The 23,838-nt window shown below is 39.5% G+C and overlaps 1 protein-coding gene across 7 annotated transcripts; it reads right to left on the bottom strand.

Moving 5' to 3' along the window:
• Window positions 1-431: 431 nt before the first annotated feature.
• On the bottom strand, window positions 432-23,797 carry LOC143209694 (cytochrome b5 reductase 4). Of its 7 annotated transcripts, none has more exons than XM_076425711.1 (11): window positions 23,562-23,797; window positions 19,597-19,878; window positions 8,010-8,180; window positions 5,481-5,581; window positions 5,047-5,209; window positions 4,418-4,677; window positions 3,947-4,169; window positions 3,491-3,785; window positions 3,054-3,140; window positions 2,826-2,984; window positions 432-2,649 (listed from the first exon to the last, which is right to left on the bottom strand). In XM_076425711.1, the coding sequence occupies exons 2-11, from the start codon at window positions 19,784-19,786 to the stop codon at window positions 2,595-2,597; spliced, it is 1,704 nt and encodes a 567-aa protein (XP_076281826.1). In that variant the 5' UTR covers window positions 19,787-19,878; window positions 23,562-23,797; the 3' UTR covers window positions 432-2,594. The 7 variants fall into 7 exon arrangements, with proteins under 7 accessions (XP_076281826.1, XP_076281835.1, XP_076281871.1 ...); XM_076425720.1 differs by having other exon boundaries at window positions 5,098-5,209; window positions 23,562-23,796; XM_076425756.1 differs by lacking the exon at window positions 23,562-23,797 and adding an exon at window positions 11,919-12,047 and having other exon boundaries at window positions 19,597-19,737.
• Window positions 23,798-23,838: the final 41 nt, after the last annotated feature.

Genomic DNA, 23,838 nt, shown 5'->3' with positions numbered 1-23,838 from the left:
TTATCATTTTGAACTGCGGATGCTTATGCAATTTTCAATTTTTGTAGACGAATTTTAAGAGAAACTGGAATAAAATACAATCTTATTTCCAGTGGTAGTAGCCTTTGTAGATCTCAACAAAATAAAAATTTTACTAAATTCTGTCGAATTTTAAGTATATTCCACCCTTTTTTGTGAAAATTTTCAGAAGCCATGAATGCATAAAGATTGGCAGCACAAGCACGCGGTGGTGTTGATAACGTAGATTTGCAAGCGCAGTCGATTTTCTCGGCAAAATCTACAGGAATACATAAGAAAAAGGCAAAAATTTCTGGTTACCGATGGTATAATGTAGTCGTACTAAATTTTCTATATCTTTCGACTTCGTGCAACACGTTGATGTTTTCCAACATGAACAATTCTGAAGATCACTGGTTTATTACGAGGAGACGTACTTAATTAAAGCCATCAAATATTCATTTATTTCTGGTAACAACTATGTACACACATATACATACACATATACGCGTAATAACTTGTACGTAAATGCAGAAAGTGGTCCATACTCGAATAAGTTCCAAAGAAGTGTTTCACGGGGGAAAGAAACTCACCGACCAAAATTTGGATCAATCTCACTATCCGCAATCGATTATGTAAATCAATTGGATGAGTAAAATTCCTTGGCGATCTAAAATCATCGATTTCTATCTACAAATTCACCTAAGTCTCGCCTCGACCGCGTCAAGGATCGAAGGAACCGATAAAAATCCGGGTGATCGACGTACAGGCTTCTATTTAGTGTTCTCTGAGAGCATTTGCTATTAGGCCACACTGTTGTTCGCATTTCTAATCGATTGATTCGAGCTCTACTTACATCCACTTTGGCACCAAAATTTATTTTCACAACAGAAAGATCCAATGTTCTACTATACATCTCATCTCTTGCGAATCAACGTTCTCGTTAACGCTAACCGTACCGGCTGCAAAATCTGTCGAATGTACATTGTTTTATAAAAATTACAAGACTGAACTTATTTAGATTCTTCACAATTTTTATAATAATATGTGATTAAATAAAGAAAATTATTAAATAATTTTTTATGGAAGCATCTTCATAATTTCAATAATTAAAAAATAAAAAATGTGATACCGGTCATTTCACCGGTCGTGGTACGGTTAGCGTTAAAGCTTCCCGTCCGTTTTTGTACTCGTGATTTGCGAAACGAAGCACATCAATCCAAAGTACAGTGCAATCACAATATTTGTTTTTTTAACGAACGAAAGATTTTTATTCGAACAGCGATAGCACCAATATTTCGGCCTGTTTTTTCCAAATATATAAGTTTCTCGGGTAAATCGCTAAAAATACAGCTCTCCACGGAGTGTATAACGCGGATATGGTGTTAAAATTACGGTTCCCATAAAAAATAATTTGTTCACGAGCTGTATGCATCTGTAGAACCTACGACTTTCATCTAAAGATCCTTATACTCCTATTCTTTCGTCGCGTTTGCTAGATATGATACAAAGAGTGGACGCTGTTGCTCGATCGTAATTGATCGCTTACAGTGTTCGGAGGAAAAAATGAAAATCATCATAGTTTATTATGCTAAAATTGCATCACTATTTTCTTTCCGTTGCATGAGTCATCACTATCTGTACATCCTTCGACTCTTGTCATTCACGTCTTTTTCACAGAAAAAGTTCGTGTTTTGAGAAGCAGCTGATCATACACTTTCGAGCAACCGCGTTTATATTTCGATAGCAACTGGATAGAACGGACGATTTGGAAATTTTGTAATTCTTTGAATGTTTGTCTGACCTTTTCATGTAATCGTTTCTAAAAACAAAGATTTTGTGATTTGTTTGTTTGTAAATTTCACCCTGACCAGCCCTGATTACACTGATCGTCCCGAAATTCTCTGCAAATAAATTAGGACAACAATGTTTGCTAAGGCACCGATGCTGTACATTATTAATAATCAAACTACGGATCTTTATGTAAAATAAAAACATTCATAATAACATAATAATAAAATATAAAATAACGTTACTGTGTTACAGCATCTTGGAGAACCATTAAAACTCTGAGAATTTATATAAATAATATAGTCATCGTGAACAATACATCTCGCCAAAGAGAAGCTATTTTTATTCGACAGAAAAAGCGTCAATACTTTACAGAAAACAAAATCAATTCCAGAGATGTTCGGGTGGGAGCTGCGTTTTAAGATGGCGACGGTGCAATTCGGATATGTTGTTAGAAGAATGTAGAAGAGTGATCCTCCGTCAATCCAGATTCAAGGCAAAAGTAGAAATTTTAAAGTCGTACTCGAGTTACACTGGAGACTTCGAAGTATATTTTTTTTACTTGATTTTTGGCAAAATTAGTTAAAAGAAGATGACGATTTAGTATTATAATAGACTGATCGTTCTCGGCCGATGCACACCGGTTACTGACACTGTGGGCGGAAATAGGAGTAAAAGTATCCAAAAAGGGTGTCTCCCGCTCGAGAACCCGGAGGTACGCGTCATTGTTTCCTTGAATGAAAGCTCGACTATCAGAGTTTCGGTATCAAAAGGGGAGAGGGTGGGTATACTTTCGTTGAAGACGGCTAGTCGTCGAACATATACGTTTGGTAGGGTTTCCAGCCAAGGTTTTGAATGGATCTGAAAATAACATCATAATCACGTTAGTCACACAATTATTCCACATAAAGTGTGAAAGGTGGTGAAAAGGAAATAGACATTAATAATCGAACTAGAATAAAAATGGCCTGTGCCACTTGCAAGAAGAGAATTTTACGTCGAAGGGAAATAAGTTCAATAAAAATCATTCGGTTTACTTTTTCGCTGTCTGAATGAATCCTGGTGGACCACAGGTGAAGATGCACGCATCAGGTTTCTGTTGTCCAATCAGCTGCCTCAACAAATCATCGGACACGATGCCGCGTATGCCCGTCCATTTACTGTCCGGTTGCGAGAGGACATGCGTGACTGTTAACCTGAAAAATACCACTTTCAAATAACTCGACATTTAAAAAAATCGCTTTTGGAAACGTTGATGCACTCACTTCGTATTCGCGCTAGCTTTTTCCAGTTGCTTCACGTAGAACATGTTATCTTGGTCTGTGTTGAAGTTGAGGAGATTAATGGTTTTTCTGAAATGAATGAAAAATCCGATCACCACTTGTCATCTTTATAAGAACACAGTCACAGTGTTCGTAGGATAGTGTCAGTTTGTTAGTGCTCGATAAATTAAGTGTTAAAAGAATTATTAGTAGACTGTGGATTTTATACCTTTATACAGAAATGAGTTGATGCAATTAAAAATAATAGAAATATTAAAAGAAAGTCAATATGTATATTATTTTGAAACGATTGAGCTCATTAAATAAGGAAGGAAACCGATGCAGACCATTTTTATGTTGTATGAAGATCCGCAGTCTAGTTATTAACTTTAAAGCGATCAACCTAGTTCACCTAGGTCTGATCAAGAAAGTGTACTAACACAGTACGCCTTGCCAAAGCTCGCTGAATGATCCCAAGCATCGCGGTCAGCCCCGTGCCACCGGCCAGCATGTGAATGACAGAATAACGATCAAAGGATTCAACTACAAAGGCACCTAAAGCATTGCTTAGCACAAGGGTCTGGCCGGCTTGTAGGCCGGTTATGGACGGACTCAGCGCGCCATTTTGGTACTTCTTGATCATCAGACACACGCAGTCAGACTTGTAACTAGGCGCCATGTCGTCAGGGTGAAGGCACGGTGGGACAGGAGTGTATGATCTCGTTATTTCCATCCCTACAACAAAAGAAGCAATTCATACAATTAATTGAACACTCTATTTACTTCTTAAAATACCAAATAAACAGTATGTGTGGATAAGGTGAACAAGCGTGCCCTCAAACTGAATTGATCTTTCGTGCTACATATACCCTTTTGATCAGTCAGGAATAGCTTACCCATCACGTTCATCCTGGCCTGTACGTGTCTTCCAATGGGCACTAATTCCAACGAGTCCTTCGCTCGCAGGACTAGCAAGTGGACTAGCTTGGAAAGCGGTGTGTTCGAGACTACAGTGTACTCTTTGTAGGTTCTATGGTTCGTGATTGGCTCCCGCCATATTGTGTGGTTACCCTGCGTCTTCCAGAGCTCCGGCTTCTTCTTGGTGAACGTGAAATCCACCTGTGCAGACAATTGAACCGTTAGACTGGAACACAAATAACAAAATTAATAATTTAAATAAATACATTTCTCTAAAATAAAAAATACACAATCCTTTTTTTGGAACAATGATTCTACAAAGCACAAGCCACTTTCGAGCGAATTAAATCTTTGAAGTATAATCCTGTTACAATCAAATCAAGTATTCCTGTACAACTCCTTGTGCAACAAAGGAAGTTCCTGTACAACTCCCAAATCCCTGTTCTCACCTCGGCGGTTTCGAAGTTAGTCTTGCAAACTGGCGGCCATTCCAACGGAGCTGCCAGCTCTAGTTCATGCGTGACTGTATCCTTCTCGAAAAACAACTTGAAGACCAGCTTCGAGTCGTTTATCCTCACCACTTGATAGTGAACGCCTGGATAGTCTTTCACCGTTTGGTAGAACAGCGTAACTGTGTTCAACGTCTGTCTCCAGTCCATCTTTACGTTTTCAAGACCGCTTTCGCTGCCACTGTCTTGGGCGTTGGCGCCTGATGAAAGACAATTAACCGTTGTTGATTATACAGAATGCCCCATTTAAATCGATCTCCTCGAAGTCTTAAGGGGGTAGATTCGTTTTTCCTCATTTCTCATAGAAGATCAATCTATGCCGCGATCGCCTTCAAAAGTAAAATAGCCACAAGCGCAGCTGTATGCTTCCGAATAGTGTAAATTACGCTGCTGAATAATGTAAATTACGCAGTATTTATTTATTTATCTTTTATCTAGTGCTTTATTGGCTACTGAAAAACCCCATCTTTACATTGAGAAAAGGCGCATCCCGCACCCTTGCAATCCTGGAAAAACTAGTCTACCCCTTAAGGTTGCTCTTTGAAGCGGTGACTGGTGAAGTTCCTCACCCGTACAACTTCTAATTAGGCCCAGAGCAGCAGAGGCGCAATCTGTGGTACCTGGAGAGGCGTCTTCCGGTGTCGATGAGGATGGACCGCTGATGGATCCACGGCTCAGTCTTCCAACCACGCATTTCTGAAGGATGCTCTGATAATTGACCCAAGCGTGAACCTGCAACAAACGATCTATGGGTACGTGACAATAATCATCGATCTACGGGGATTTTTCGAGCTCCTTCGATCGAGGCGGTCCGTCTTTACCAGTGTCGCCAGATTGAATGAAGCGACTAAATTTCGAACTACGACATAATTGAATACAATGTGATTATACTTCGTGAAGTAATTCAATTGTAATTGAACACAACTCTGGGCGTTAGCGGACTGTCTCGGTCGAAGAAGCTCCTCCAATTGATCGAGTGCCGTCCCGAACCAGTTGGACTCACGTTTTCGAATAGTTTCGTCGCGTCTTTGCCAACGCCCCGCATCAATTCGCTGATCCCTCCTGGATGGAAGTCCATGTAACGGGTCACGTTGAACACGATTCCTGCAATTGGAACGTTCCACGAAAAATATTATATTAGATTTCTCAGTTCACCACGTCATTATTCATCATTAGTCTGCGGATCTTTATGCAATTATGGCTTTTGAAAGTTTGCAAAAAATGCTAGGATATCAGATATGACAGAATTTAGTACAATTTTAATTTATTCCAGATCTAGAAAGGTTAATACCAGGGAAAATAAGATTCTATTCTATTTCACTTTCGTAAAATTAGTTTACAAAAATTGAAAATTGCATAAACATCCGCAAACGTCTGTTCATCATAATCACCAAGTAAAATAAATCGACGTAATACATAACAAGCGAAAGGATGAATTCGTTTGGACTTTCGAGTTACGTCACTTTCATTGTATACATCTAATTGTTCGAACATTTATATTTTTTAGTAACAACGTCTGATTTTAAGCGCATTTTATTGCATTCTTTGCATCGTTAATTTTCATTTCCGATACGGTCGGATCGTTTAATGAAACGCTAAAATGTCCAAAGTTCATCAAACAGGCTGTCATGAAATTGCAGGTACTTAAAATTGTCGCCGATCGAAATGGATTGCATAAACATGATAAATGTTTCGATTGTGATTCCTGATTCCCCGCGACGCAGATACAATTTTTTGCGGTTATTGGTCGCTATTTATACTCGATAGAATGTGGCCAATTTGTATAATCTCGCTTCGCCGAGTGACGTTAATGAGTCTCGCGGAACGTTATCCTCGAAATGATCAGATACAGAGTGTACAAAGTAATCGATAGACAGGCCGTGTAGTGAAACCGCGTTTGCAAACCAGATAAACTAAACACGTACATAGAGGCTGGCCGACGAGCAATTGCATGATCGAAGGCAATGCCGGCGAATACCATAATTGAAATTAAAAAATAGCCGGTTAAAGAATTAGACTGTCTCGTGTCAATTTTAATCAGACTAAAAAGCGAGCATTCTCTCTCTCTCTCTTTCTCTCTCTCTCTCTCTTTCCCTCTCTACGTTGCGCTCTTGTCTCCCGTGACCTGGATCCAGTTTTCTTATGAAATACTTAACGTGTTCTTATAACCGAGCATTGTGCTATCGATTACGCTAAAATGCTCCTAACACGATCCGGAGGGAAATTAATGGAACAGAAAAGAAGCTACGAGCTCGAGGTAATTGCGTTCGAGTGGATCCTCTTATTTCATTCGTCCCGTACACGCTCGCCGAACCCGCAGTTTCTCGCGATTCGTGACTCGCTCGGAGAGCTCCATTAGCGACGATTCAACCAGAGTATCGCATTTCCAAAGGAACAGAATGGACAGAGTGTACTTCGTTTGCTGCTGCAGCATCGATCGACCCTTCCGAGCACCCTTTTCGTAACTCAAACACGTACTCTGATCGAATTATTAGACCCGTGGCACGAGGAATTTTTTAGGTGCCCAATGGACTCCGGATTTTCCGCGTTTCAGAGAAAAATTAGTAGGTCGAATTTAAAGTGGTACGAACCTCACAGGAATTAAAGATCGCGGTTCTATTACTTTTCATGTATTCAGACTGTTAAGGGTGGAAATCAAGTTCTATTTATCTTCTGTGGCACAGAATCGTTGCACAACATTTTTATTTTGCTCGTCTGTAATTTCGTGCACCTTTCATTTAGGAATTTAAATCATCGTTATTCTTCAAGGCTTGTGGCTTAAGGGTGGAAGTCAAGTTCTATTTGTTCTCTGCTGCACAGAATCATTGCACAACATTTTTATTTTGCTCGTCTGTAATTTCGTGCACCTTTCATTTAGGAATTTAAATCATCGTTATTTTTCAAGGCTTGAGGCTTAAGGGTGGAAGTCAAGTTCTATTTGTTCGCTGCTGCGCAGAATCGATGCGGAACATCTTCATTTCGCGCGTTTGTTATTGGCGAATATCAAAACTCCATACGCAAGTGATAAGAATTTCGCGTAGCTTGCATTTAGAAATTGTTTTCATATAAAATCGTCTACTCGTGCAAGTGGCCTTCAAACTTTGGTCGCCCACCGTTACGCAACTGTAGATTTACATACACCAATGTAGCTAAGAATGTTTTAGTAAATTCAAACGGTTTGGATACTTGAACGGCGAACCATTACGCATAATAAAAATTGTCTGTAGACATTTCAAGGAACAAGAATTAAATAACTCCTAACTTCCTAGAAAGTAACGTGATGATCTTCTTAGAATCTTCTAACGCATCTAGTGTTTCGTCACGAACGCACAAAAACCACAGCAAATAATGTTGCACGTCACAGATGTATAATAGGTGTGGATAAACATTTCAACGGAACAATTAATTAATCTGTTTCGATGAGAAAAAGCTCTGGAATAAAGTTTCAAACAGGTCCAATGATGCCATGCGCGGAGTAACGACGTCCAGAGAGTGTTAATTGGTCAGAAAAATGTTTCCGACCGGTTCGTACCTCTAATTGCGATCCAAGCGTCATTCTGCTTGTTATGATTGGCCAGTTCAGACAGAGACACGATTTGAGAGACGCCACCAACGCCTGTTAAATCGTCACCAGAGTTAGTCAATCGGATCCAGTCCATTAGACTGTGGCCGGGCGCGAGTGCTGTCTTATTTCGAGGATTGCCTGTGAACAATAACAAGAAACAAATGATGTTGAACAATGTCCACGCTTCTGTATCAACAGCTACCACTCCCGAGAAAGTTGAATTAAAAAGCAGCCGACGCCTACGCGCCAACTAGTTCATTCGACAACGCTTTAACAAACTAACACTGAGAATAATTCGTTTTGCGATCACATGCAATATAACTTCGATTAATCGAGACAATTGGGTCGCGAGGCTCTGTTCGGATAATAATCATAATGGATTATTTGGGTATATTGCCACAGTCGAGATATAGGAATAGACCTGACACCTTATGGGACTTGGTGTCCGCAGGAATCTGTAGTACTGACACCTTAAAATGCCAGTGATAGCAATAATTTTCTTTAAATTATATCCATAATTTGCTATTAAACCGGCCAGAAATATTGTACCCCTCGAAATAATAATAATACATCTTTTTAATTCTACATATAGAGGTGTTGCCCTTGAATAGTAATGGGCCTCAATGGGAGTCACTCTGGGGTGCTAGCGCACCAATACCGACGGACACCAAAATACATTGGATGTCAGGTCTATCCCTATATCTCATCTGTGATATTGCCTCGGTGAAATTGTTATTGACTTTTATATGGGAAATCTTCGATTTAAATTATTACATGCGAAACTAGTTCGGATAATCGAGGTTCTACCGTAGCTCATACGTTCCTCGTATGTAATATTAACTTTGAATATGTATATATAACATTGAATAAAATATAGTCAACCAGTGGCGCGCCCAGGAGGTAATCTTAGGAGGGGGGCGAGTTGAACCCAGTCCTAGGTTTTGCGTGATGATCTTTTTTTTAGCCAAAATATTTGTCAACGGTACCCAGGGCTATTCCGCGATTTTAATTTTGGAAGCTGAACATTTTTTCCTGGGGGGGACTTGGCACCCTGCCCCCCGCCCCTGGGTGCGCCACTGTTAGTCAACAATTTTGTAATTGATCGGTCAAAATCCACTGTCTTGTTAATAAATGGAAAGCAGATAACCAAACGAAGTTTTACAGATAATATTTCACCAATTGTTGTGCACTTTAACCCAAGCATTTGTATTTCAAAGAAATGATAACGAATTAAACGCGACTCGAATTCTCACTCGAGGATCGTATGACAGTAATGACAGTCACATTGCATAGTTATTAATAGTTACGAATAATATCAGCATATCGTCAACCGAAGGTCTATTGGTGTACAAGGTGGAGCCAAACGATTCTACCCAAAAATTGAAAAACTCTACTATCTTAATCGTAGACTGCAAACTGTATGCATTTATGGCAAGCATAGATGATTAAAAATACAAAATTGCGAAGAATTGAATGGAAATACATTTTCATCTAATTTCGAACATTTTTTTTTTGCATGAAAGTCCGCAGGCTACTTTTATTAATATCACTAAACCGTTAACTTTGTTTTGCGTATTAGAAAATCTGATTGTCGACGGATAGAATTAAAAACATAATGTCACGTCTCTTGACGTCGCCAGATCAGGAGAATTGACTTGAATTGACCCTCACTCTGCCGGATTGGTCACGTGACATTGTGACACATGCACGACAGAGACGAAAAGCGTCACGTGACCGTGCCGCGGCGGAAGCGTGGGGAATAGCGTCGTAGAAGGACAAGGTAGAGTGGGGACGCAAATCCTAATCTGGTGGCACTGCCTCCAGCGTTTACTCATGTTTAGACTGCGGATCTTTATGCAAAATAAAAATGTTCTGCATTGATTAGGGGAAGCAGGAAGAAAATAAAACTTGATTTTCACCCCTTAATGACTTCGTTACATTATAAAAACAACATTACAGTATTCTTAAATTTTTCTCATCTTTTACCGTTTTGTATTTCGTTCAACCAATTTATTCATAAATGCATAAAGATCTGCAGTCTACTCATGTTGAATTACATTCGCAAACAGAATCATTATCGTCGTCTGATCATCCGACTTTAATACCAGCGGTCATGCACGCGCTGCCAAATATAAAAACGGAAATAAACACGCAGTCGTCCACAACTTTTTAAAACGACTTCTCGCTAGGGAAGGAAGACGCTTCCGGAATAGCAAGCGGAACTTATGCCATCGTTCGTCGGATAGCTCGACACTTCTCTGCTTTTGATTCTCGCGTAACATTTACACAGAAACTTTCTAATACTATAACACAAAGAATATCTACCTCCAAATAAACTTTCCCTCGGATCCATTTAATGCGAAACAGTGCAAGCAAGGAAACTCGGTGACTGAATAGTGAACAGCGAAATAAATGTTCCATAAAGCGCAATATTGTCAAAGAATGTAGCCGGGCTCAATTTAAAGTCTGAAGACTGTACTTCTGCTATCAATCGTTCATTTTTATCCGAGAAAAAATTTTTAGATATTTTTACAGACGATTCAATTTGTAGCACTTTTTTTTATCAAGAACGCGTCCTCATTTTTTCACCTGCCAAAGTATGCTCAAACATTCTAGATCGAAATGAACTATAGTCTGCGAAAGCAGAGACTTCGAGTTTTAAAATGATTGAAAATTGTACTAAGGTGGAGTGGGGTAAGTCCGTCTATGGAGCAAGTCCGTTAATTGGTTATTTTTATTATAATATGCATGAAATTTCTCTAGCTTGTATTTATTAATGTAGTATAAGTTAGCATGAACTATTCGACATAGATGTCGCCCAAGAATAAAGGTGTTTTCCTCGTTTAAATCAACCAATGACAAACAGTCACGTGCGAGGTACACGTACAACTTTGAGGTTACCCTGAACGTGCAATAGTTTACAAGTCATTAATATATTCCGTGTTGTTATTTTAGGTAAGTACAACAAATATTGATGTAGGTTTACATTAAAGAAACCGTTGTTATTGTATTTTTTAAAATTTATTGGGAAAAATATTAAGATGATCTTGCCCCGTAAATATTACTACACGGGGCAGGTCCGTACTATCACGGTGGGGTAAGTCCGTACTGTATGGTTAACTATAAAACTAAACAATATATTTAATGCAATAAAAAGCATTTTGTAGCAGGCTTGATAATAATTCTTTTCTTGCCCCGTAGCACTTGAAACAAGGTTCGAAAGCATTTTTAACTCTCAGAGACGGACTTGCCCCATTTTCGGGGCAAGTGCGCCCTAGTTGCCACTGTACAATATCCTATTAAAATGATAATTTTCAAGCAAAATTAGAATTCTACATAATACTAATTCATCAGTAATAACTGTAGCAAAACTTTGATACCAAGAATGTTACGTTTTTACATACCAGACTGAAAATACATCAGTTTAAAGTCCAACTTTGCAAAAACTAGGGCGGACTTACCCCACTCCACCTTATATTTTTTAACGATTTTAACGAAGTTCAGTGTTGTCCTTTTTGGACCCACTGTTAAAATTGAACCTCGAAGAAATTGATTTCCACCACTTTCGCATTGAACGATCCGCGTGATCAGCAAACAACAAAACCGTGCCCGGCGAAATATCTCGGCGACCAAGCAAATCACGTTTTACTGAGACATCTCGTCGGCATGGAGAAGGTCAATCGCAGATATCCATCCTCGGTGGTGCAAGGAACGACTCAATTAAAAAATCGAGCTGGTTTAATGGCGATTAAGCTCGCTGCAACAGTACGCCCGTGGAAACGTGGCGAAGCGTGTTAAACTGTGTGAAATAGTGTTCGCGGAAAAACCGGGCACGCGGGCAAAAGCTACCACAGACAATTATCGTTAATTACTGACCGTCCTGAATCTGCAAACCGAGACTCTGCGGAGACCCGTCGCCGTCCATGACGGATACCAAAGACGCGCCGCAGCATCGTGGCATTTTCTCATCGAAACGTTCGAGGCTGGGTACTTTTAATCATCCTCCTGCGTGAACATTCCAAAACGTCAGCTGCTGCCCTGATCAACTGGATTCCTCGCCCGTGAAAACGGCCCGATCATTAACGCATTACGATCACGATCACTCCGACCGTTCTTTTATTATCCTATCACCTTGTTGAGGAAACCATCTTGAAGAACAAGAAAACTTTTCTTCGGTTTCAAGGAAGGATTTAACTTTCGGATGGCGGGCCAATAATTGATGTTGTTTTGGGAAAATTCGCAGCTGTATTCATCAATTTTTTAGAAAGTATTTTTGTTCATTCAATTAATTCGTCAGAAACTAAAATTGAACCGGACTCTCTTGAAAATTAGTATCCCCATATTTCTCGTGCCGTTGAATGTGAATCTGATGTCAAAATGACAAAACACAAAATGACGGCGGATTCAATATGGCGGATGCGTAACCCAAGACTTTATTGGACTCTCTTGAAAATTAGTATTCCCATGTTTCTTGTTGTCGTTGAATATGAATCTGATGTCAAAATTAAAAATCAAACTGGCGGCCGTGTAGGTGAAAAAATGATTTATGGCACAAATTATTATCAGATGACTTTAGATAGCGAAAAATGTAAGATTTTAGTGTTAAATATTGCATCCGAGGTAATTCTTTAGTACTAAAATACAGGGTATCTCAGCTGAAGTAGGTCCCCTAAATATCTCCTTTATTTTTAATGGCACAAAAAAAATATTTATGGCATAATTTAAATGGTATCGAAGGAGGAATATCACAGAAGAACAATTCTTTTTTGTCCGGTTATTTTTTCAGTTTTTTCAAGGTCGTCGTTATTTTTTATCGGGAAAACTTCCTTTTTTATTCCATCTTGTTAATGACTTGAGCATATTCAAATGTATTTTTTCAGCCACTATAAGATGGAATAAAAAAGATAAGTTACCCCGATAAAAAGATAATGCTGGCCTTGAAAAAACTATGAAAAAATAACCGGCCAAAAGAAATTGTTCTTCTATGATATTCCACCTTCGATACCATTTAAATTATGCCATCAATATTTTATGTGCCCTTAAAAATAAAGGAGATATTTAGGTGGCCTCCCTCAGCTGAGACACCCTGTTTAATACAAGTTTCTCAGTTCCGTTTCGTTCCGATCTTTCGCTCACCTCTAGTAAAATAAAGATATAATGTATACTATGGTGTTTCATCTGATCCATACGTAAGTAGTATTAAGATGTCATGTACAAAAAAGATGAAACAATATCCCCCGGAAGTCACACAATTTTTCGAAGAACCTGATATAAAAGAAGATATTTCATGTGACGAAGTATTGTAAAGTCACTTGTATAGAAATTATTTTGTATTTTTCATAATTGTGATTGTAATTGGTGTTTTAAATGCAATATTTACCATTAAAATCTTACACTGTCCACTATCTGAAGCATTTTATTGTTATATACATATAACAATAATGTACCTTACATTTGCAAATATTAGGTTTGTGTACGATTTAGAGCAAAATTCGCCATTTCGGAACGTTACCGGTCGCTACGGAAATGGCGATAACTCATAAGACCGCTACAGGACCGCAGGTAAATGAAACCTACACTTGTTTAATGACCTTAACAGCTTCTTTTTTTAAAAAAATGAACGCTTGATCGCGATTGATAAGCAACTTTTGTGTTAATGAAATGTACCAGATGTGTAGATTTCCCTTTTTCATCTCTCAGAGCTTTAAAAAGTCAAATAAAGCAATAAAATCAGGATATTATATTAAATTGGGACATGCCCAACAATAGCATGAATGATAAACTAGCGTTACAGCAGATGATAAATCGCAAAGGTAATTTCAATTATGGTTGAAAATATACCGGTCTTTTAAAACTACTAACTTTGAATTTACGTATCTCCGACAGAAGTACGTATTAAATATTGGTTGTAACAAAAAAAAAACGTGCTCTGGAACTTTATAAATAAAGTACTACCACGCAGATTTTTAAACGGATAAAAATTTTTGACTTTTGGCCACGATTTCGGTCAAACTCACCACTGTGAGACGTTTCGTTACTGTATTAGGATCTGTTGGAATTCAACGAGACGGTATAATAACGAAAAAATGACCACAATTCATACGAGATACATTATTTCCATTTTCCATTCGCGTTTCATACATCGTACCCTTCCTGCATATTTTACACATTTTCTTTCTCCTGTGTGTTTCACGTACTTTATTTTTCCTGTGTGTTTTGTACATTTCATTTTTCCTCCGTGTTTCATGAATTTCATTTTTCCAATTAAGCGGAAACTTTCGAATTGTTTCAGTCGGTTGAAATTTCAAAGCAGAGACAAAAACGTAGCACAATTCCCTCGATGAAGGTGTACAATTTCATAAGACTGAGAACACGCTGAAAGTATCTCCTAGCAGCTAGAAAATCTTCGTCGGAGATAAAATAAAAATGAAACGAAGCGATCTCTTTTTATTTTAAGATCGAGCACGAGACACTCTCGGTCTAAGAATACATAAAAGGAATGCAATTAATCGAGATTTCCGAGCAGCCTTTGCAACCGCGCGATAAAGTGGATCGTAATGCGTTAATGGAAACGGAGAAAAGTCTAACGAATGCATTTTACATTTAACCACGCGAAATTGCGGGAGAAGCGTCCATTAAATTGGACACAACCGTACCCGGGGACGATGGGATTATTAAAGTTAGAATGTCCGTCCCTTGAACGTTCGGTAAAGTGGCCCTTTAACGTTTCTATTAACCTGCAAAAAGTCCTCGGAGCGGAAGCGTTAAAGAACAGCAGGCCGCCAGGGTCCATAAACGAGGGTTGAATTACATGAGTGAATTATGTTATAAAATATTACGAAGTTTCGTCGTTAACTAAACCTGTGGTTGCGAGAAAAAAACGCCGCATGTAACGATTTCGAAAAGATTGAGTTTATGCATTCATTGAGGATTTACGTATTTGAAAAAAGTTATTAAAAACCACGCTTATATTAAAATGCACAGAAACGGAGAAAATAATTTTTTTCCTGTTCTCCATAAAATACCGAATCCAGTTACATGATCAATAATATTTTTCCCCAAAATTTTCAGCAATTAGTTCAAAATTTCTTCCGTCACAAAATTAATGTCGGAATAGATAGAAAAATTTAATATAAATTTAAATTTTATTTTCTACTTTGATTGTCATCGGAATCAAGTGTGTATACAAAATTTCAGCAAAATTGGACTACGGGAAGAGGTTTAAAATTCGATTACAAAATTTGACGCATACAACAACACGGGAAGTTAATATAAGCGTGGTCAAAAAGTCGTGGAAACAAATTCGAAAGGCTCAAAAAAATAATGCAATGTTACCGATGTCCGGTATGAAGAATTAATGATCAAAACTTGAAACTGAAAGTACGTGACATACGGCGTTCTTCCTTAGAACCACAGAAATAAAGAAAAACAGGAAACGAAGAAGTGTTTATCGTCACAGAAACCGCGTTCGCAACGATCAGAACAAAAATGCTATACAGGAAAAAACGTCATCATTTTCGTCGGGACAATAGAGAGCTCGCCCCTGGTCGCCAATAACGCACGAAAGTTTTTTTCCCCTGTGCGATCGATCGGCGGTGAAATTGAATGAAAAATATTGACAAAGAGCGCGGCGAAATTTGACGAAAATAGGGTGGTTCGTGGGCGAGCAAATAAAACGCGTAACAGAATCAAATATTGGGTGCCGCGGGGACGAGCGTCGACACAGTATTAAAATTGCAAGTGGCGGACGCGTTTACGTAGCGAGATGAAATGTGGACGTCGGTGTGCGATGCTAATTAATTAGGAAGGAGTTAGCTCACCGTTACGCCGCGTTATATGCGATCACCCTTTGCGGATAACTTATTTACATGGCGATGCTCGCCGAGTGAAATTTGCATTAATCTCGAGCGAGCTGCCGGTCGTTCTATTGAACCTACAGTAGTGTTTACAATCGAAGACAAATCTCAATGCGTCGGAGACGAAATTGGTTGCAAGAGGCCCGATCATTGGACACACTTCCGTCCATTGTTATTTACCTCCTTGCGTGGAGATCAGATATGAAAAACACCAAAAGGTGTCCAATTAATCGACGTGTTAGGCAACTAGGTTGTACAAAAAAAAATCGGATAAACCGCGAAACGATAGTTCCGGGATGGTAAACGGTGTAATCAATCAAACCGATTCGCAACGCAAATATTGACGCCGATAAAACCCGAAAGAACGAAACAGAATCACACGGTGAAATTGTTGAACAACAGAACTGGTGTTTCAAATCGGATTCGGCGATTCGGCGGGAACGTACCTGCACGAGAGCCCGTGGAAACGCTGGATGGGAAGAACCATAAACGCGTTTGCCAACGTGTAGGAGATCGACACCGATTCACAGAACGCTTGGAATAAGAAAATTCACAGAAAAATTCACAGAGGCCGAACAGAAGAGGGAAAACGAAACGAAAAGAGGATTTCAGATCACTGTTCCTCGTTCGAAGTCTTTTCCAGTTCTGGCGGATTCATCGTGGTGCAGGGGGTGTCCCGAGGCCAGTGGATGAAGAAGTCGTTTAGAGGCTTCGAGGATTATTTCGTAGATGTAACGTGATCGCCGGAGGAGCTCCAGGACGAATGATCTCTCGCGTTGGTGGACTAGAAGGTACTGCACCGAAACACGCGGACCGATATAGCCCTCGGACAGGTAGATCAATATAGTAGCTACGGCGTGCCTAACACGCAGGATCTCGCCAGTGAGCGCGTGGCTCTCGAGGAAAACACCAGAAATCATGTTTTCCGAAAGCTCGCCAGCGTACGGAACGATCTCCCGGCAAGCTCGCGCATTTTTGCGAATTTACGAGGCTGCGAAACAGCTGTGGAACTCTTCAACAGCTTCCAGTTCATCCCCACTCCGAGCTTCTTTCGATTTTTCTCCCTACAACTGCCCATCGTTTACCCACTTTCTCCACTAAAAGCCTGTTAACATGTTGACCGCTGTGTCGCTCATAATATGGCTGAGGGAGATAATTGTAAAGATTTAAAAATTAATTTGTTTTGGCTAATATGTGTGCCCATAATTATGAAAGTGGTCTAAGTCGAAAGTAAACAGACGCAAGTAGGTTGAAGAAACTCTCAGATCTTACCCTTGATCTCCTGAAAGATTTGAAATCGAAAATAAATAGATTGCGGATCTCTATGCGAAATAAAAATTGCATCGATTACAAGAAGTAAAAAGCAAATAGAATGTTATTCCTTCGCTTGATCGTTTTAATAGACAATTGTTGCTAATTCTGATGATAGTTCGTCATCGTCGAAACCTTACAGATTCCCGATCCCATTATTTGGTTTGTAACTGAACCAGTAACGCCGTTGACGATCCTATTTTCGCGCGATGTACAAGGAAATGATCACTTTGCGTCCGATAACTCGGCAAGATTCGAAGAAGCTTCCATCGAGGAGACCGATCGTTTCGTGCTAGATGAAAAATTATTTAGGAAACGACATGCTGATCCAGATTTTATCAATTCAATATAGTCAATAAGTGACTTAAAGAATTGTTCAGAATGATGAGAAATCGCTAAAGTAAATAATTACCATTTCGTATGTTAATTGTAAAATACAAATAACAAAGTATCTAACACATTTCATTATTCCAAATGATTATTTGTCATTTCGAGTAAAATATGCCGAGCCCTGCTTACGAATTCCCATTGCGAATTGCAATTTCCCGGCGCGGCGAATTAGTTTGCCGTGGACGCGCGAAATCTTGAATCAACAAACACTCGGAGAGGCTCTCAGACTCGCCGATGAGAGAGGGCAGCTGGAGGAGCAGCTTTGAGCAAACCCTGTCGCGATCCCTGTGAAAATGTTTATCATTCGCGGCTCCGGGAAACGGGGCCGATTTATTTATACGGGGATGGCGGTTCCGCGAAAAAGGCGATACCAGGTCAGTGAGTGTTCAATAGCCGGATCTATTTATAATACCGAAACGCGGCAAACCTAACGGGATATTGATCAGGCTGATACCGGCTCCGAAGACAATCGCATCAAGCCCGCTGTGTTCTCTTCGACACGCTCGAGACGCTGATGAGCTCGTCGCGCAGTCCATTCAGACAGTGTGTGTCAAGTGTCGGGGAAGAATAGAGGATGCGATCACACGAGGAAGTGCCGATGGATCGTATTTGAATTTTCCAAGTGTGTACGCGGCAGAAGAGGGCCATTGGCACAGTTGGGCTTCCGTATCTTTAGAGATCGCTGGCGTGCAGGTTTTCTTGGAGATGGGCAGGGCAAAACAATGGAAACACTGCTTAGAGATCCTCGTAATGCATCAAGACTTTGCTATGATATTAATTGTAGGACGCAAGAACCGAATAGGTTTAAGTTATACTTTAGTAAAGAATTTTCTCAATGTGTGCGGTATTTTCCATTGCTTTGTCTATCCTGTCTGAATTGTTAGAGGAAAAAATTATTCCTTTTTTCTGTATGGGCGTGGCTTCTCGAGTAGGCGTGGTGTCACTGCCCTCGGAGGCAATTTGAGCCCACGCTTCCCATAAACCCCATAGAATGAAAACATACATTCAACACGTTGCCTGTCGCGCCACCCGCAATTGCATTATTTCTCCAGGGTTAAACATTCGGATGATAGATCGTGTTGTAGATTTTAACTGGTCACGGTTTGCTTTATCAATTGTCTCGGTTCTATCTAGTGATCCCGGTCGTCGAGTAAACGGTGAACGCGTCGAGCGAGCATACTATCAGTGTCTGGTTTAATGCAATTAGGCGTTCGAGCTCGATCAAGCACCGATTCTCACTATCGGGACAGGACAGGGGACAGAAATGGTGACACCGATCGGCCCTGCCATACCCTATCCTGACCCAATAATGCAAACCGGGATGAATTTCCGGATCTTATTGTTAGTGTGAAGACAGTGGTTCCAATCCCACGTCGTATATGTCCCCTTTTGAACGGGGAACGATTTCTCGGCCTCGAATAAGTCCAATTCTCACTATCGGGACAGGACAGGGGACAAAATGAATTCGCCGATTGGCCCTGCCCTGCCCTATCCTGACCCAATAATGCGAACCGGGCGTCACGATGATGGAGACCCATTCAGGAGTCCTGTCCGTAGGTGTCCATTGAATTCGTGCACCACGAAAAGAAGTTCGCGCGTGAATCGGCGGTGAGAGACCTTCGGTTAATTGGATAATGAGGACTCTGATGTTTGGGGTGTCTCGGGGACATGGCCTGGCAAGTTGGAAGACCCTTGCGTAACCACCTTCGCCTCTGCAATGCTCTTCATCATTTCCCATTGCTAACTTGCATAACAACTACAGACATTTACTAAATTCAACTGTGCATTTGTATTAGCGGTTATATTTTCATAACTTCTCTCATTGCTGTGAAACGATGTTTATGTCCTCTTGACACAGACTTCTTCTTCTTCAACTTCCCAGGCCATGTCCAATTCTCGGCGAACCGTATGAACAACATATGAACAGGAAACACCCGTGCGAATACATCAAAACAATTACAAGCTAGAGAGAATGGCGACATAGAGGATTGGCTCACCGGTAGCAGAACCGGAAGATTTTGGCTGGTTCATAGGTTTGTTGGACTCTTGAAGCTGCTTCACTCGAGCCGCCCCGCTGGCCGGCGATGAGGACTTGACGCCCACCTTCTTCATCTTCTCTTGTATATCTTTGGCGTCATCTTTCGAACCGCTCTCCTCCGACCCGTCCCTCTCCAAACTCTTCTTCATCTTCCTCGACGACCTCGGTTCCAACGATTTCCAGTGGCAGCTAACGATTCAAATGTACCCGGCATTCACTATACCATAGCGCCGGCTCGGATCTGAGGGAACAACGAAAAAAACTTTTGTACTCGGCCGCCCGCGTTTCTGAACCTTTGAACGGTCTGAATAGCTGGGTCAAGGTTTCAATTATTGAAGCCGTTTCCGGTAGGCTTGAAATGCCGGCTGAGCGTACAGAAGTTCGCCGACTGAAAGATAGCGATTGTTCGCTGTATCTGAAGGTTTTCAAACTGGATTCGATAATACAGTTTGATCGTGCAAATTGTAACATTGTTTTCAACTATTTCAATCGTTATTTTAATTTTAATTCTTAATTTTGTATTCGTTTGCCGTATTTGTATGCTATGAAACAACAGCATTAACTTTTAATTACTCGCATATAGTATTTGCAATCTCAAAACTTTAAATTTAGTGTTTCAAGTATAAACAAAGGTGTCGACCACACTAGCAAATATTTATTTTGCATTCAAGTATGTAGTTATTTTATTGAATAAAAATTTATTTATCTTGGAGCGATGTGTAAAAGTTCTTTTTGGATGCATGCATTGGGTGGTTAACAGATTGTCTATTCCTTCCGGGAGGATTTTTCCGGAATTATTGTTGCGTCATCGAATTTCTCGGGGGGAAATTTGATTATACATGCAATAAATGTGCACGAGTTACAAAACAATTATTGCGACACATACAAAGTGAAACGCATAACAGCGCTGTATACATATATTAGCCTCGCTTTCACTCGAATTTCTAGAGTAATAATAACCGATTGAAAAAAGGGTAATTATTTAGAACAAGAGTTTCCTCTCAGATTTTGATCATCTTGAAATATGTTATAGATTTCTACGTTTTGAACAACTTTATCCTATACATGTTACCACCGCTCGATTTTAATTTTCGAGATATTCGCAAAAAACTATCAGTAATACAGTATACAGTATTGAATTTTTCGTATTCCTGCACGCTCCGCGGCAACGTAAGCCTGTCCCGGCGCGGCGTTTGTTTACTTTTTACCACGTTTTTTTGTTTCTAAACACACTGTGGAGATGAGAGAGAAAACAGGGTCTCACTCTTGGTCATATATATACAGGGTGAGCTTTCAATTTTGAAATACTACTACTGGATTTTCGTATGCGTGATCGGCCCTCTCCGCCCTCCCACCTAATCTTAACTAATTCTGATCGCATGATTTTCATTACTAGTTCAAATTCTGTATGACGGCTATATAGAATGCAAAAATTATGCGATCAGAAACGCATACGAAAATGTAGGAGTAGTCTTTCAAAATTGAAAGCTCATCCTATACAATATGTATGACCACAGAGTGAGACCCTGTTTTCTCTCCCATCTCCGCAGCGTGTTTAAAAGCAAAATGTAAACAAACGCCGCGCCGGGACAGGCTTACGTTGCCGCAGAGCGTGCAGGAATACGAAGCATTCAATACAGTATTAGCGATAGTTTTTTGCGAATATCTCGAAAACTAAAATCGAGCGGCGGTAACATGTATAGGAAAAAGTTGTTCAAAACGTAGAAATCTATAACATATTTCAAGATGATCGAAATCTGAGAGGAAACTCTTGTTCTAAATAATTACCCTTTTTTCAATCGGTTTTTATTACTCTAGAAATTCGAGTGAAAGCGAGGCTTTCAAAGCCTTGACAACATATTTCAAGATGATCAAAATCTGAGAGGAAACTCTTGTTCTAAATAATTACCGAAAAAGATATTACACTAGATTTATGTATTTCTTCAAATTATTGAGTACGCCATTGGAAATATCCTCGATCGCTTTAATCGGGTTCGATCGTGTTCGGATAAGTCCCCAGGATTCCGATTGAACAATTCATAACTTCAAACGAGGAACTGGTTCGATAAACGGGTGTTTTCGTGTATTATTCAATAAGCCGGACAGACGGAGGAATAATAAATATTGACGCGAGGTTAAAAGTTCAATGCAGCGAGATTAAAAATACTCTGAAATTCGTCACAATGAGATCATCCCGAATTACCTATGTAAACCGATACAGACATTTCTGTATTTCTTTTTTTGAAATGATTAAACAAAGTTTTAGGAATTGAAATGGGATTTAGAATTGAAATGTTTAAAAATGAATTAGCAGATTGGTACTTCATCTAGAAAAGTGGCTTTTGTCAAGATAATGTCAAAACATTACGTTTTAGGTTACGTTAAAAAACTGATGAAACGAAACGATAAAGTTCCATTATGGCAGCTAAAAGAAAAACCAACGAAAATATACCAAGTCATACTGTTATTGCATTAATTTTCCCATTTAATTCATTTAATTGAATCTACTTGAAAAAATCCCCTAAATATAATGGGTTGTCAAACGCGCGAAATTTGAATGTTTCTTTTTATCGAATGAATGAAAACGCTCGAGCTCAAGGTCGTATAAAAGTTATCACGAGTATGGTGAAATTTATCTTTCTTTTGTCTCGATAAATGCAACAATAATATTATAATGTTTATAAAGGTAATCAAACTGTGTGTATAAATGTATGCCAAATTTTCGGTTTGTTTTGTTCTTGTTTGTTTCTTATCTAGCTGATAAGCAAATAAATAATCAAGCACGAGACGTCTGTATAGATGTGCCACCTGACAGAAATGTGAAGTTACGTGACTGACTGTTATGCAAATGTGTTAACAGGAAAAAAGAAGAGTACATAATAATACGTAATATGACAGAGTGGGAGCATGTAATAAGATCGGATCACTAAGTTCGCGGCGCCACACAGTGCGCTGTCTATAAACTTCTTTGTCAATAAAAGAGAACTACGCACGCATTCATTGACTAATTCATATTCACAGAAATTGTTATAAAATATATGTAGGTTATCACTAGATTGCGGATTTTATGCATTTATAACAAAAACAAAGCAGTGGACATATTAAAAAGATTTAAAGACATCAGTGTATTGGTTTCAGGTTAATCACATAATTAAGAGAATGAAGAAATTTTTATTTCACTTCTGTGTCTTGCAATCAATGCAAACATTTTTTATTTTGCATAAAAACCCGCAATCTAGTTATTACGAACTTTTCACTCATTTATTTCACAGAAACAATGTGAAACCTATCGTTTGTCTATTTCCATGTTCCGACAGAATTTTCGGTGTTTAACCCCTTGCCATACGATTTATTTTACGGTTTCAGTGATTAGAACTATTTTGTAGATCGTAATTTCCCAAAAAAGGAGAAAATTTATATCTATTGCATGCCTAAATATGTACATCTCACTAGGCAACGCGTCGCTGGCCAAAATAAAGTTTCCAATTTTCAAGAATCTATACCATCCAAATAAAGATGAAACCAAATTCAGCAGTCCGTAGGCGTTATTAAAAACAAAACTGGATACATAATATTTAACGCAATTAGAATGATATATTATTTCATCAGTATAGATCAATTGTGATTTGTTACAATGAATTCTTTAAAAACCCAAGCACCAATCAATTCAATATTGTAAGACAAAGGGTTAAATAAATGTCGAATATTATTTTTGTCCACACGTCTGCCTATCACTGAGCCACCGAAGTCGTTCCCTGTTCGACCGACAGGAACGAATTAGCAATGAAAAATCTATGCTCTCGATCGACCGATGCAGAGAATCTCCCTGAGAGATGGAGAAAAATATCGAATCGATCGAGGGCAAATGGTATCACACAATAATCGATTGAAATGCAGAAAAGCCGCCACGGCGGCGAACCTAACCTCAAACAGATGACCGACGACCCTGAGCCGCATTTCAAGTCGAAAACACACAGGAGCCAGTCTCTTCCAGCACTATATCGTCATATCGTTAACTTGCCGCGAGAACCAGCCAATATTCAAATTACCAAGGATAATGAACGTTCTTTTGTCGAGTGATAACGAAGCAAGTGGTCACAAAGTGACATTCACCCTGTCGTACACGCACACAAACACGCGACCACATCGACGCCATTACTCTCTTTACTCCCACTCCAAGATGGCGACCAGGCTGCCATCT

This window comes from Lasioglossum baleicum, chromosome 1 (assembly GCF_051020765.1).
Source record: "Lasioglossum baleicum chromosome 1, iyLasBale1, whole genome shotgun sequence".
Classification (NCBI taxonomy): domain Eukaryota; kingdom Metazoa; phylum Arthropoda; class Insecta; order Hymenoptera; family Halictidae; genus Lasioglossum; species Lasioglossum baleicum.
The sequence above is the reverse complement of the archived record's forward strand: the minus strand, read 5'-3'. Positions and strand labels throughout refer to the sequence as shown.

Excerpts from the sequence above, each read along its gene's own strand:
- LOC143209694 (XM_076425711.1), bottom strand. The coding sequence starts at position 19,786 with ATGAAGAAGAGTTTGGAGAGGGACGGGTCGGAGGAGAGCGGTTCGAAA. Across the intron at positions 5,582-8,009 it reads CGCTTGGATCGCAATTAGAG|GAATCGTGTTCAACGTGACC; the intron begins GTACGAACCGGT and ends TTCCAATTGCAG. Across the intron at positions 3,141-3,490 it reads GCTTTGGCAAGGCGTACTGT|AAAAACCATTAATCTCCTCA; the intron begins GTTAGTACACTT and ends CATTCATTTCAG.